The sequence below is a fragment of the Typopeltis vanoorti genome, chromosome 3 (assembly GCF_054136105.1).
Source record: "Typopeltis vanoorti isolate ZY-2024b chromosome 3, IOZ_Tvanoo_1.0, whole genome shotgun sequence".
Lineage (NCBI taxonomy): Eukaryota > Metazoa > Arthropoda > Arachnida > Uropygi > Thelyphonidae > Typopeltis > Typopeltis vanoorti.
The window spans coordinates 68,443,550-68,459,971 of NC_143551.1; the positions used below are offsets into that span (position 1 = coordinate 68,443,550).

At 37.8% G+C, this 16,422-nt stretch overlaps 1 protein-coding gene across 1 annotated transcript in view; it reads right to left on the bottom strand.

The window, feature by feature from the left end:
• Window positions 1–15,820, bottom strand: part of LOC150108237 (monocarboxylate transporter 12-B-like) — a 97,217-nt gene extending 81,397 nt beyond the window's left edge. The window contains exon 1 of the mRNA XM_090415690.1: window positions 15,601–15,820. Coding sequence (XP_090271816.1) covers window positions 15,601–15,739 — 139 coding nt within the window. The 5' untranslated portion in view covers window positions 15,740–15,820. The remainder of the gene's footprint in view (window positions 1–15,600) is intronic.
• Between the last annotated feature and the right edge of the window lie 602 nt (window positions 15,821–16,422).

Here is a 16,422-nt window from a genome sequence, read left to right on the forward strand (position 1 = left end):
GTGTGTGGAATGTTGACTACGAGGATAAGGTAAAGGCGTGTAAAATTTTAGAGTTTAAAAAATATTCAGAAATAAGTTAATGAAAGGATTTGATAGGACAGAATACTGCTCAGGTTTTCCAATTCATGCTAGCAAAGGAAAGGATCGTGATGATGAATTTAAATAGAAGTAGGATAGGCACTGTATGAGCTAAAGTTGGCCTCTCACGATAAGTCCTGAGGCTCCATGGAAGGATTCCGTTGACAGTGACAATGGTTTATTATCGCATGGAATATTTGCATATATTCAATTAAAACAATACTATTAGATTTCTTTTGTTAAGATGTAGTATTGTTTTAATTGAACATATGCAAATATTCCGCAAATATTTGCATATGTTTAATATGAAGGAAAAAGGTCGCAGGAAACGGCGACCTTTTTCCTTCAGTTCCTTAGAGCTGTTGAAAAAACTGCTGCTGTAACAATTTCGTCCTTTTTGAGATACTTGGTAAGGATTACACCATCCATATCCACCAAAAGACAATGGCAAGACCCTTCCCTGCTGACTTTTGGGTTAGGAACTTCTTTAGCCATGGAGAACCTTTGTTCTCCACTCCATTGACTGTTATTTGGTCTCTTGGTCATAGTGATGAAGCCATGTTTCATCAACAGTCACAATACAAGCCAAAAAATTTGCATCTAATTTCTCAAAAATGACCCCAAATCCCTTGAGATGACAGCACACGTTCTCTCTTTTGGTCAGCATTCAAACATTTGGAAAACCCACTTTGCTGAGAGCCTCTGTATGTCCAGATTCCAGATGTTGGTGGATAATGACCCCAACTCGTTCCTTGTATATCCCCAGAGTTTTTGCAATGTTTTTGGCTGGTATTCGAATATCATCAAGGATTCATGGGATGCACTGCATTGATGTTTTCAGTTGTTAATGTTTTCGCTGTGGAAAGTCTTTCTGACCTGGGAGCATCTATTATCTCAGGATACCCAATTTTAAACTTGGCCATCCATCTGGCAGCTGTTGGATATGCTGGGGAACAGTCCTCTAAAGTCTCACACAAAGTCTGGTAAAAAAATTGATAACGGCCGCACCTCTGTGTCTTCGAATTTCTTCAAAATCTCTGACATGTTCTTTCTTGTGGTTATGTCAGTTGCTTTAATATCATTTTTGTTCTAGGTGTTTATCGGAACTTTTCAGCCCCCCCTCTTAATAATAATAATAATAATAATAATAATAAAACTATAATTTTAGTAGGAAATACTTGGTATTAATTTCATTCACATGTTTCGAAGATGCTTGAGAATTCAATAAGATATATTTTTGTTTTGTGAATCCCATCTACAAAAGATTACTGATGTATAGTACATGTTGAGTACTACCGTGAGTAAGCTTCTTCCAACTTATCTGTCCCTTAGAATGGGTAGAGTCCCTATTAGGGAGGATCGCCGCGAATTAATGCAGACGGTACGTCACTTTGCTGCATGCCCTTAAGGGCAAGTATTTATAGCTGTAGATGTGTGTGCTCCCGGGACCGGTTTGCCTGTTCTAAGGAAAGAAAAACCCGAGTTTCCGGGAGAAAAAAATACTTGACATCCGCATGACACTGTAATTCATTGAAACGACCTGATAAGACTTCCTCACGTCATATACAGGATTCGAATCCGGGTCTTTCCAACCAAAGTGCTCCGTCTGTACCAACTGAACCACGAAAAATCTCGTGGTAGGTGAAGGATTAAATATCCAAGACATTCCGCTCTAGTGACCAAGCATGGTAATGTTTCAAGTTACACATCTACAGTAAGTAGAATGGTGGTCTATAAAAATTGCTACTATAAAAAAAAGTTCAATTTTTTTTTCTCAAAACTAATACGCCATTTAATTAAAGATAATAATGCTATTTCGAATACTTCAGGGGGTTTAAGATCACGAGAAGACAGATGCCGCCATCTCATGATCTTAATTCCCAACCCATATTGTGTAAAATAGTGTAGTGCGAATTCTATGGTTTATTTTTCCAATTATGTGATTAAAACTCGGAGTTTCCAGGAAAAAAAATCTGTACTTGCCTATTCTAGTTTCGACTAATTCGGGAACTGGCTGGAAGAAGGCCAAAAGAATTTCGTTCTTGTAGTCGTTAATTAGAATCGAATCTATAAATAACTGTTTTTCTGCTGGCATTCTAGTATTATGAAACCAATATATATATATATATAGGTCCCACGCAAATGCCAACTCACCTTCTCGTGGTCCACCTTGTCCTAAAAGTACAAACTAGGCACTGGCGACCGAGTATGGGCGGTATAACTCTAACAGAGCAAACTGTAAGAACTGCCTGCCTAGAGGCATTAGGTAGCAACTCTGCCACTGGACTTACCCAGCGAAAGGCATGTAACCTGTCCCGAGGAAATCTAATATACTTTAAAGCCTATTTTTTTATTATTATTTTTATTTATTTATTTATTTTTTTTTAAGTCTTAGCCAAAGAAAAGCCGGACGGACTATCAGGGAAATGACTATGATTCAGGAAAAGGTAACCAAACTGTAAGAAAGAACATATAATGGAAATCGCAACTTGGAATGGAAGGAGCTTCGCACACAGAAAAGGAACTTGAACAACTAAGCCAATGTAAAGATATGTATAGTAATGGAAATAAAGAAACAAATAACTATATACAAATCTATAGTGGAGTAAAAAAAAAAAAGAAGAAAGAGCAAAAGCAGGTGTAATGATAATATGCAAATCTATGAAGAATAATATTATATATTATAACTACTAGACTGAAAGATTAACAGAAATTAGACTCAAAACGTAAGAGGTCACATAAAAATAATCAGGGTATATGCATCAGAAGAAGGAAAAGAAAAAAAAAACAGTAAATCCTTTTACAAAAAACTGCAGAAATTCGTAGATAAAAGTCTATTTACTGCTAGTAGGAGATTTAAATGCCAAATGGAATCAGGAAACACAAAACAAACATAGGGGGATTTGATGAAGATACATGTAATCAAAATGGACACAAAGTGCGAGATTTTGTCATTTATTTTGTCATTCTCATTTTATAATAATATGAGAATAATGAACTTGATATTTAAATATAAGTTAGTTAGTGACTACATTATCGCAAATTTTAAATTAGCCGAGTTAATCCTAGATGTAAGAGTATATCGAGGTTTTGAAACTCTGGTCATTATATAGTATTGGCAAAAATTCGATTTAAACCAAAATGGCTAATAATAAATAAAGTAGAAGATAACTCTCAACCGAGTTACAAAATTTCTTCATTACAAGATTCCAGTACTAAGCACCAATATGAAAAATGCGCTGATTTAAAAACAGAAACGGCACAACATCAAATGACATAAAAGAGGAATGGGAAAATCTGAAGCAAATGCTGACAAACGCAGCAACAGAAAGCTTAGGAATAAAGAGTAAATAGAAGAGAAAAAGAGGACCATGAAACTGGTCAATGAAATTTAAAAGATAATAATAATAAAAGAGTTACCAGAAATATCTCAATTCCCAGACAGTAGAAGCAAAAGTAGGAAAAAAACGTACACAGAGAGATGGAAAACTTTTATAACTGAACTAGAAAAGATATATCTAAGCCACAATAAAAAAAGAAAAAAAACTCTATAAAATGATAAAAGACATAAACAAAGAAATAAGAGAAAAGGTAAAAATACTTTTAATAAAATTTTATTAAAAGAGAAACTAAACAGTATTGCAAAGGACAAACTGCTTAGAACAACCGAAGGGTTTTCGAAAAGGCCGATCTTGGATAGACTCAGTTTTCACTCTAAAAATATTAATTGAAAAACAAAGAGAATTTCAAAACGAAGCGCATTGATTATGAAAAAGCTTTTGATAAAATTAATAAACAAAATTTATTTAAAATATTAGCCGATCTAAATATACCAAACCAGATCTTACGGTTCATTCAACAAATAAATACAAGAAGTAAAACATCAGTCAAATTAAAACAAATATCAGAATGGAAAGGCAACGATGGAAAGGTATCAAGAGGAGTACGGCAACGATGTATCCTATCACTTCTGCCTTTTTAATAATATATAATTTTATATATATAATATTATAAAATTATAACAATATGGAAACAGCATAACCCATTTAGTACACAAATAAACCACAAATAAAGATAGATACACTATTATTTGCAGACGATAAGATGACTTAATTGTATTATTTATTGTGCCGTTTACTTTAACAAGTAAACGGCACAATAAATAATACAATTAAGTCATCCTTGGTACAAAAAAACACCAGAATCAGACTATATAATGTCCTGTCTAAATCAACTTTATTATATATAAAAAAGACGAATGAAAAACGGATTCAAACAGCAGTAATGAAATTTCTTAGAAAAACTGCTAGATATATCAAGTGGGATCATAAAAAAATGAAGAAATTTTACAGTCTCTGAAAATAAATCCAGTTAACCACTATATAAGTAAATATAAACAACAATGGTTAGAACATCTACGAATGGACCATAGCAGAGTGCTACTATATGGATATAAAGTAAATAGATAAAGAAGAATTGGAAGACCTACGAGTAAAATTGGCCTAAAAATGAAAGGAAGAAAATAAAGAAAAAAAAAAGTTGTAATAGGGAGCTGCTACTTCTGTGTAAGAATGTAATTGAATGAACTGAATAGTTTTGCGATTCATGATTTACATCAAGGAAACATAAGTTTAAACAGTTCATTAATGTGTCAGTATCGTTGTTGGATGCACTAGTTTCATGGAACAAACTATTGCATCCAATTTTGTTCGTTCCCATAGTGTTCTATTGGACTGACATCAGGAACTTCAGCAATGGCATCTTTAGTATGACATAGTTCTTTGTCATTGAAAGAGACACATTAACTCTATTCTGGAACTGGCCCACTGTAGGAATAGGAAGCATTGTACCCGCCACTGAATAGAAACTTTTATTTAATACCATGTTAGACCTAAGAGCCTCCGTAGCTCAGTCGGTATAGGCGAAGCCCTTTGGTCGGAAAGTCCTGGGTGGTTCGATTCCCGTCCATGACGTAAGGAACCTTTGTCTGGTCTGTTTCGACTAAAAGTGAGTTAGCTGGTCTCATACGCAGGTATAGGATTTTTTTTTCACCCGGAAACTCGGGTTTTTCGTCTCTCTTAGAATAGACAAACCGGACCGTGAACACACATGAATTTACAGTCATAAAAATACATACTTCATCCCTTATTTGGAGTGTTCAACCAGTCCTAAGGGACCGTGGAGGAACGGGAGGGAACCCCATACGATTAAATAAAAAGCCCGAATTTACAACACATATGCGGTTTGGCATATATTCCACAGGGTGTTAGATATCTACGTCTACAACATACCAGTCGTTCACTAGACAGTCCTTTAACTGGCTCAGATTTGACGGAAGAGGACTTTACTCCAGGATCTGTTTTCCTAACATGTCCTGCAAATTCTCAATGGGGTTCAGATCCTGGCTTTGTGCTGGCCAGGGAAGATGGTGGAAGTCGCCATCATGTTTGCTGAACCACTGCCGAACAATTCTTACGCAATGCGCAGTAGTATTGTAGTTCATGAACTACAATCACCTGCCAGAAAAAAAAAATCAACATTGTAGGATGGACTTGATCGGCAACAATGTTCAGGTATTCCCTGGAGGACACCCAACCTTCCAGCAATATCAGAAAACCCGTTCCATACAGAATATGACACCAACTCCAGAACCTTGAATTGTGTTTACAAGGCAAGCTGGGTTCATTACTTTATCGGACTCTCTGCCTACCGTCGAAACAGAGCAAGGTGTACCGTAACTGGTTGGACTGCAAGAGGTTTTTCCAGTCTTCTAGTGTCCAGTCACGGTGTTCCTGACACCAATGTAGACGAACTTTCTGGTTCTTCGCAGAAATGAGTGGTTTTCGTATAGGCATGCATCTGCCAATACGGATTCCCTTTAATTGCCTGCTCACAATTCAGTGAGGTATGGATCGGGAACAGCCTTCATTAAATGCTTCGATCAAGCTGCACTCAGGAAGTTCTGTTTGTCCGTACAAGCCCTCTCAGACGATGGCGATTTCATTCCTGACAGACTGGTTTAAGATCACGGGTGGTTCCTAAGCATGTGGTCCACAGTTGAGCAATGTTGGTTATTTTTACCTATTAACACCGTTACATCTCACCTTTCGAGAAACCAGTCAGCCCTGATGTTTTCAAAATCGTGGCTCCAAACAGACGGGCACCCACAAAAGCCCTTTATCGAACTCCGAAAGAACCTTTGTTTTTATTGTTTTTCTCATTGTGATCACTATGTAGCAGCATTCTTAAATAGGTGCCTAGAAGGTGATGCATGTGACCAAGTATTTTACATATACGCTTGCGTATGTGATGTTTACGTTATATCTGCATAAAGGTTTCTAATTCAGTGGCCAGTTTGTGTTTTATTCACGGGTATTAATCCGTCTGTTTTTGTTTCACACACCACAATCAAAGGTGAACTCCTGGATAATCGTTTCTGTATCTGACCGTTCAATACTCCTTTTCGGATAACCTTTGGTCGCTTAGTTTTACGTTTTTTAGATTTTTTGAGTTTCTTTACTGATGCATCCCCTTTAGATTTTCATCGGCAGATTTACTTTGGTATCCCATGATAACCCTTCTTTCTAAGTCGTAAAGTTTGCACGTGCCACTGATAGTATAGAGATATCCATACGTCTAAAGTAGGGGCTCCAAATTACGGCCCGCGGGTCAGATGCGGCCCGCGATATGATTTTACCCGGCCCGCCAATTGGACTAATTTTTCAATAAGAATCCGCAAAAAAAAAAAAAAAAAAACACGGGGTGTTGATAGATTTCAAATGCATTAATTAAAATTGTGTTCAGAATATATTCCCGAATAGCAAAAAATAACCGTAATCCAAGTTACGGTCGTTCTCACTGTAAAAATGGACTAACGAAGAAAAAAATTTGAATTTTACAAAATTTTACAAGCAAATTTGAAAAAATTTGCTTGTAAATTTATCTCTATTTTTAGGACAACGTATCTTTGCGAACAAACTTTTTCCCGAATGAAATATATCAAGCCAAAATGCAGGGCAAATTTATCTGATGAACATTTGAAATCGCTACTTGTAATTAGCACTTCAAAATTTGAACCTGAGTTTAATAAGATTTTAAAAACACAAACACAGTTACATATTCACATTGATGGTTTTATTACAATTTGTGATAAAAATATGAGTATTTGCTGATAGTGTTCGTTGTCATTAATATACGATAATTTAATCTCATATACTCTGTAATCAGTTTTTATTTGCTTTCAATGAAACGCATATATCTAGTTCTAGAGTTTTTTTGTTTTTTTACTACGGCCCGCTGAACAGTGCTGAAGTACCCAATGCGGCTCTCACGGCGAAAAGATTGGAGGCCACTGGCCTAAAAGGATGTATATCTTGAAATTTCCCACTGAAGAGACCTCGATAAAAATCGAACTAGTCTGGGTAGTGGCCAATCCCTTAATGCATAGCATTATACATGTCAGCAAGGAGATGTGTTTTGCATTATGGGAGATACTGAGATAGGAGTGACGTTATCTTGATCTACCTTTGCAACAAGTTGCCTGGTGTTGTACTACCTACCCCGGTAAGGTAGTATAACACATATTCAGTCCTGAAGATAGTTTCAGGCGCAAACTTTGTTTGCTGACACTTGGATAAAGGATTAAACTAAATTTATTATAGTCTAACCAAGTGAAAAATAAACTTTCAACATCTTTCTCTAAATCCAGAGTAATTTAATAAAAAAAGGTGGCACACCTTTTGGCAACTCCTATAGGTAAAGATGACCTCGCTATTGCTTCAGCCTGGTATCTCGGGATGAATGGCGAACTTCAATGAGAATTGATAGTTGTGGGAGTTTTTTCAGATTTTGATGAGAACGGACGTGTTATTTTAGACTGTGCCTGATTACATTGCATACAAGGTTTCTCGGGAATCTCACATTGCAATGGTGTTAACACAGTGTGATTCTTACTGTCCCTCCCTCTGCACGAAATGTGCAAGAGGTCAAATGGCTGGCAGGCCCCACCTGCAATGAGGACCAGTGGTGGTATTAAGGTTTTATAGGGAGGTAGGTTTCTAAACTGTGGCCAAGTGAGATATTGATACTCCTTTTCCTCAATTAGTAGGTTCTAAGATGACTTTGCTAGTAGACCAACTCAGTCTACAGGACACTTGCTGGAAGGCTTCAAGCCCTGCGGGATCATACATTGCTAGTAGTCCGTCTAGGTCTACAGGATACTTTGCTGGCAGGCCCCCTGGCCCTGCGGGATTATTTATACTGCTATTAACCAATTTCTGCTGGCAGGAAATCGCCAATTTGACATGGAAAACATCAAAGAACAGATCAAGATCCTTAATAAGGAGCAGTCCCTAGAAGTACTCAAACTCATAATAGGCAAGTTAGAATCTGACTGGCCAGGATTTATAAAACAATATATTCACTCTAATGATCAGATGGAGAGGAGGAAATCTCACAAGATGAACTCATTGCTGCTCTGTCACCAAAATCCCCCTGTCAAAACATCTCTCAAGGGGAGCACTCTAACAAAAGAAGAAGAACTATAGAAGACCAGATGGATGAAGACATACCAACATTAGATGTCCCGAGGAACACTGAAAAGGTTCCACTAGTAATACTAAGGGACCACTGTCACATCAGCCCTTAGGGAACATAAAATCTCATATTCCTGGGCTAAAAATCAAGACGGAGTCAAAATCCAGCCAGCTTCAGTCACTGACTACAGATAGCTGACAAGATTAATGGACAACAAAAGTCTTCCATATCACACTTTTGCTTTACCCAGTGAGAAGAATCTCAAGGTAGTGCTTCACGGAATGACTGAGGGTGTCACCTGTGAAGAAATCATTGCTGATCTTATGAGTCGGAGCCTAACACCAGTGAAAGTGAGCAGGATGCTCAGGGCAGATAAACGGCCAATGCCACTGGTACTCGTAGAAATTGATAAGACACAGAAAGAGATTTATGAACTGACAACGATATGTGGCCTCAGAATTTCTACTGAACCACTAAGGAAGAAGTCGATACTGGGCAGTGCCATAGGTGCCAAAGGTTTGGCCATGTCCAAAAACTTTGCAAGGCAAATTACAGGTGTTTAAAATGTGGCGAGGCCCACCAGACCGTCATGTGTACAAAACCAAGATCCACTCCAGCTAAATACGCCAATTGTGGAGGACCTCACCACACCAACTACAAGGGATGCATTACACACCCAAATAACCAAGGGTCAGGAAAAACTACCCTTCCAACACATTTCAGCGATGCTCAAGACAGCCGTGCTAGTCACATCCCTGTCCAAATTATCTCCAGCTCGAAACTCAAGAAAGGAAATAAATGCCTAAAACTTATGCAGAGGCAGCACGAACAAAGGCTACTCCATCTCATGATCATATAAGCTCAAATCTAACATCAGTACTAACTGCCTCACTAGCTACCATGTTACAAGAATTCAGTTTGACGAATCCTTCGCCGTCCTCCACGAAAAGATTCCTACAAGGTACCCACTCAATTCTGACAGCCCTCAATAATGATAAAAGAAAATTCCATCCCAACTCTCATGATCACTGCATGGAATACCAACGGACTCAATAACAAAATTCTGGAGCTGCAAGAGTTCTCTCACAGACACAATCCTGGTAAATGAAACACATCTCAGGCCAGCTAATAATCCCAAATTACGGAACTATATTATGTATAAAACAGATAGACCCACCAGCAGTGGAGGAGGAACAGCTATATACATTAAAAACTACCTAAGCCACAATGTTCTGACCAATCTCCAAACCAAGAACTTAGAGATAACAATCATTGAAGTTCATACCAACAATGCTGGCAATATCAAAATCTATGCTGTATATAATTCACCCAGAATTCCATTGCTGGTATCTGACTTGGACTCCATTCTCGGCTTCACAGACTCCATCATCATGGCTGGTGACTCCAAACATACAGCCTGGCATAGCTCCACAATCAACGACAAAGGTCGAAATCTAAACCATCACTCAACGCAATATTCTATTGTTGTAACTGGACCCACAGACCCCACCCATCACAGCTCAACTGGAAGTTCAGATGTACTTGACATAGTCGTCCTCAAAAACATCAGATACCAATATCAGCTGGAAGCAATAAATGAACTTTCGTCCGATCACAACCCTATTCTGCTTCAACTTGGTACACAAGAACAATTCTTCTCTCCCTGCTCTTTCATATCTTGGGACAAACTCTCCAGAATCCTACCTGATCACATTGGCCCAGTTCCTACTATTCATATAATTGGCTTCAAACAGCCTTACAGTCAAATAAAAAATGCAATAAAGTCAATTACCCAAACTACAGTCTTTCACCCAAGTGGTCAGATCCCCGAGGAAATCATGGATTTAATCAGACTGAAAAACAAAACCAGAAAGAGGTATCATAACACAAGAGCCCCCTCAAGATAAAACAAATTTGAATAAATTAAACAGACAAGTCCGTGAAGCCCTCCAAAAACATCGAAACCAAGAATGGGAATCTAAGCTAACGAAATTAAACCCAGAAGACAACTCCATTTGGAAGTTTCTGAGAACCTTCTGCACTAAAAGACAACTTTTACCCCCAATTCAGAATAGCTCATACTGACAAGGAAAAGGCAGAGGCTCTGACCGACAGCTTGGAAACTCAATGCAACCCCTCATATGAAAATTTGAACAGCAATCTCATCTACAAGATTCACTGCCGAGTTAGGCAGGCCATAACACAACAAAAAGATGACCTAGAAGCTCTCGCATCCACTTCTCCAACAGAAATTATAAACATTATAACCCACCTGTACAACAATAAAGCTCCAGGTTCAGATGGAATTACAAACAAAATAATTAAACTACTCCCCAGAAAAGCCATTGTACATCTAGTCAACATAATTAATGCCATCCTCAGACTCAAGTATTTCCCTTTAACATGGAAAATAGCAGATGTCACACCAATCAAAAAGATTGGAAAAAACGCCCAACTCCCTGAAAGCTACAGACCTATCAGTCTTCTGTCTAACCTTGGAAAGATCGCAGAAAAAGTTGTCCTTACTAGACTTCAATTACAAACGGACCAACTATGTATAATCCCAAATGAGCAAACTGGATTTAGAAAAAACCACTCCATCGTTCAGCAGATCCACAGGCTGATCGAATACATCTCCGAAGGCTTCAACCAGGACCTTCATACAGCTGCAGTCTTTTTAGATGCTGCAAAGGCTTTTGATAAGGTGTGGCATCAGGGTCTTCTCTACAAGCTCATCACATTCAATATGCCTACTAATCTAGATAAAATAATTCACTCTTACCTCAGAGACAGATACATGCAAGTCAAAATAAATGAAACTGTATCAACCAGACGCAAGGTTCTGGCGGGAGTGCCGCACCCCTTGCTGTTTTCTATCTATATTGCTGATATCCCTCAAAACCCAAGCTCAACAATCACTGCGTTATATGCTGATGACACTGCATTATTAGCAAGATCTCTCAGCCCCAAACTAGCTGACAAAAGACTCCAAAACAGTATTCGCACATTAGAGAAATGGTTGATGGACCTGGAGAATCCAATCCAATCCACAAAAGAGTTTAGCCATACTGTTCACTAAAAAAAAAGGCTCAAATCAAGGCCGATATACATTTACTAGGAGTTAAAATCCCATGGCAGAATACAGTCAAATATCTCGGAGTAATTCTCGATAAAAAACTACAATTCACCAATCATATAGAACACATAAGTTCAAAGACATCCAAAGTAATAGTGCAGCTCTACCCCATGATCAATAGAAAAAGTAAATTCGATACTCAGAACAAACTGCTCATATACAAGATGGCAATACACCCAGTCATCACTTACGCATCTCCTGCATGGAGTCATACTTCGAAAACAAATATTCAAAAGCTGCAGAGAATACAGAACAAATGTCTGAGAATGAATTTGGATGCTCCGTGGTTTATCAGAAACTCCCAACTTCACAAAGATGTCAACATTCCCTACATCTCTCCTTCACGGCCTAGCTGAAAAGTTCTTCATCAAGGCAATTAATCATCCGAATCCACTGATCAAGCAAGCTTCAGACTATAATGAAGCAGATTTCTGCAAATACAAGAGACCCAAATCAATTCTATGCTCAGCTGAACACAGTTAATCTCACTGCCTTTTCAGGGCGAGCTTAAAGCTCAATAATTCTCCACCCAAAGAACTTTCCTTTTCAGATGGAGGGGAATATGAAAAGCATTTATGCTTCACCCATCAAAACAGTATCGTTCTGCGTTCTGCCTGGTATCTCCAACTCTGGGCCTGGCTCCCACCGAAGAGACCTCAATAAAAGTCGAAACTAGTCTGGGTAGTGGCCAATCCCTTAATGCATAACATTAGACATATCCACAAGGAGATATGTTTTGCATTATGGGAGATACTGGGATAGGAGTGTTGGTAGCTTGCTCCACCTTTGCTACGAGTTGTCTGGTGTTGTACTACCTACTCCGGTAAGGTAGTACAACACCGTATTCAGTCCTGAAGATATTTTCAGGAGCAAACTTTGTTTGCTGGCACTTGGATAAAGGATTAAACTAAATTTATTATTAGGGATGTATATCAGTTTACGAGGGCACTAGTGCTTTTTTAGTATAACTGCGTTTATAGTCGTAACAAAAAAAATAATAAAATCCCTAATGAAATATAACTAAACGTTTCGATTCCAAAATGGTGTCATCAGGGTAACTGGTACGAAAAAATTAACATAGTATGCAACTAAAATAGCAGTACAACTCGTCTTGCAAATGTTATATTATTGTGTTGTTTTTTATCTGATTTCTGTCTTAGTGTCGCAGCAAATAATAAACAGTTAAGACGAAGTATAAAATGTGATAAACTATTTCCACATATCGTACAGAACAAATCCCTGATTCTGTTAAAATTTCATTTGAGAGACATCGTAGCAATATTGCTCGGCAAATACACTGGAAAACAAGCAATTATCGCCAGACAGGAAATAAAATTTCTTATCATGTCGTTTTATTGAATCGAGGGAAGTTATTCATTCACACGGAAATACTTAAAAGTACCTTAATGGCGCAGTTGGCAAAGACATATTCCTTTCGTGTGTGGAAAAGATATGGGTTCGACTTTCGTCATGCTATGAGGAATCTTCACATACACTTTTTCAAATGAAGGTTAATTTGCCGGAAATTAACCATATTTGGTAAATATGCCATATGGAAAGTAGCATTTTTCCTCCTACCGGAAACTAGGGTTTCTTTTATAGGATAAATTGTGTAGTGTAAAGTTTGCCTCCCAAGACTCCATTTAGTACTACTACTATTACCGCCATTAAAAGAGACCAATTTAGTTAATTCTAGTTTCTAAAACCATTTTCTTCAATGGTATTCCAAACTGTCAAGTTGATATTTTGGAATTATGGCCAAAGCAACGAAAGCTGTTAGCGAATATGTATTTGTTCTGATTATTGCATGTGTTCTCTGGCCGAGTTTCCTAAATCTATCAAGAAAAGAATATAAATCAATCAGTCCGAATGCTACTACCATAGCTTCAACAACCTTTACTTGGTCCCCCCCCCCCCCCAGAGAACGTGTGCTTTCTCTGTGTCTCTGAGAGAGCTTGAAATTCTCTTCTCCCCCACACCACATTTTCTGTTGACATTTAGGAGATTTCGCAGTATAATTGAGGATTAATATTATACGCCTGAGCAACTATTATTATTATTATGATACGGGTATCTCCATGGAGTCAGAAGACTCATCGCGGGAGACCCAACCTATCCGCACAATATCTATCATACCTCTTCTTGAACTCATTGACAGGCGAAGCACTGACAACTGAGTCAGCAACGCATTCCATTCATTCACCACTCTCCAAATGAAAAATCTAGTTCTCACATCCTTGTTAACCACATTGTCCCACTGCTGAAATATTTCCCTGCATCAATCTTATAAAAACCTTTCAGTAATTTAAATGTTTCTATCATATCCCCTATTCTCCGCCATCAGCTAGTCTCTGTAATCCACAAACTCTCAATCTATCAATGTAGGGAGCATTCCTTACACCACTCACCAACTTGGTCACTCTCTTCTGAATCTTTTCTACCACTTCCTCATCTCCAAGGAATCCAGGCCACCAGATCTGAGCACAGTAATCCAGATATGGACGTACCAACGCTTTATAAAGAGAAATAATAACTTCTTTATCTCTGCATGTTAGTGTGTTTCAATAACCAAGTAATCCTATGAGCTATTTTGGACACCTTAGCAATGTGCCCTCTGAACTTCAACTCCCTATCCACTAACCCCCCCCCCCCCCAGTCCCTAGCGTTATCAATCTCTTGGATACCGTTCCATCAATATGGTACACAGCTGGTAATCTTTTAATCCCAGAATGCATAACTTTACACTTTTCCACATTGAACTGACATCCATTACGTTTTGTCCATTTTGCCAACTTATTTAAATCATCCTGCAAGCTCTCCACATCAGCTTGGTTAATTATTGCGCTACCCAACTTTGTATCATCAGCAAACAATCCTATATCATGAAGTAAGTTACGTGTTTTTTTTTTCTGGTTCTGCGGTAATAATACCTGAGATTCCGTGAGGAAAGCTTCGTCATCTTCGTATGTGACCGGTAACTTATGTTCAGTTGAAAATTTCCTCATAAAACTACGGGTTTGAACAGGTTCGAACCCAGGTATTTTCTAGATTGCAACCAAAGGCATTTATCGTTCTTCTGACTGCCTATGGAGGAACTCTTGGTATGGTTATTATTGTTTAGAATTATTGAATTGTCCTTCAGAAAAGGATGAGCTTACAAAACGACTTGTTTAATAACATGCATTTTTTCACAGCTTGCCCATACATTTTATACCGAAAGATGAAAAGAGTAAAAAACGTAGTTCTAAAGACATAATGTCCTTGAATTTTCTTCTGTGTAAGAAAGATCATGCTATTGTTTGGCGTGATTTATTTATAATAGCTAATCTCAGAGTTCTTTCTTGTACTGAATATTTTGATCGAGTATACAACAAATACGCATGAAGGAGGAAACGGTTCTGTTTTTTTTTTCTTTTAATTAGAAACTCGAATAATTATAGAAGACATCGAAAACTTTTTTTTTTTTTCAATACCCAACAAAATTCCCATGTACATGTATTTCAAAAATGTCAACTATCCATCAACATGTTTTCGGCTGTACGCAAATAACACTTAATCAACATACAGCTACGATTACTTTTTTGGGGAAAACGGTTACGTAAATAGCAATTAATAAGCACTCAAGGAGCTGCACAAAGAGCAAAACAGATAACAGTTGAGACAGGAAGGTCATTATTGCTGATTACAGATTGTTATCAGCTCTACAGTCCCTAAAAACGACTACATACGATGAGAACTTTCAGACAAACCAAGATTAATTTGACTCTACTATCCAGTAGTGTCCTAGCGATGTCAAAAAAAAAAAAAAAAAAATCATCTAGTGATGCAATTGCAGAACGAACTAAACTTACCAACAGAGCCGACTGGCCATGGAACTGAAGGTTCTCTTGCAAACTTCAAAAGGTTTAGAATGCCAACTCGTGCACAGGGCATGCTATTACTTCTCCATCTCTTGCCCTTGTGCTTCTGCTGATCACTAGTATTTATCATGATTCGATCCGAGCAATTAACTCCGCATACATATCAAGTATAAGGCAAACACATGGAGACAAAGGATAAGTGACACGTACTCCAATATTTGGTCGGCTATTACTAATACACCAGAACATTCGCTGGGATTAATTAAGTACCTTGTACTAATTCTAGCTGTGTTCAGTAGTAACAGGAAACAGGGATCTCTCATCAGCACCGTTATATGTCTACAGGAAGTGTTCGTTTCATTACGCACAAAGCGCGCGACGCACACGGAGGGCATAAAAGGGTATATATAAAGATTATTATAGACAGGAAGAAGCAGTTTCTTGTATGAAATGTAGTATTGAATATAGTTCAGGAACAGGAAAGCATATTCTAATCATACACGAAAAGAAGAAAGCCTTAATTGCAGTCGGTTGTTGTGGTCAGATTCGAACCTGTTCCCCATTAAAAGCCTTTCGGGTCTGCTCCATCCATTTCCACATATATGACGAAATAATCTAATCCTGTTTCATGCAATTTTATTTTTCTTTTCCGAAGTGACTGCAAATTTACATGAAATATTCGCATATTATAAAATAAAGTGATGGTCCTCTTGAAATGCACTGTAATGTATGTTCGAATTTAGCATCGATGTTGAATTACGTGATAAAATAGATTAAAGCAAATCCTGTGCCAGATATGTGCTCTATAATGAC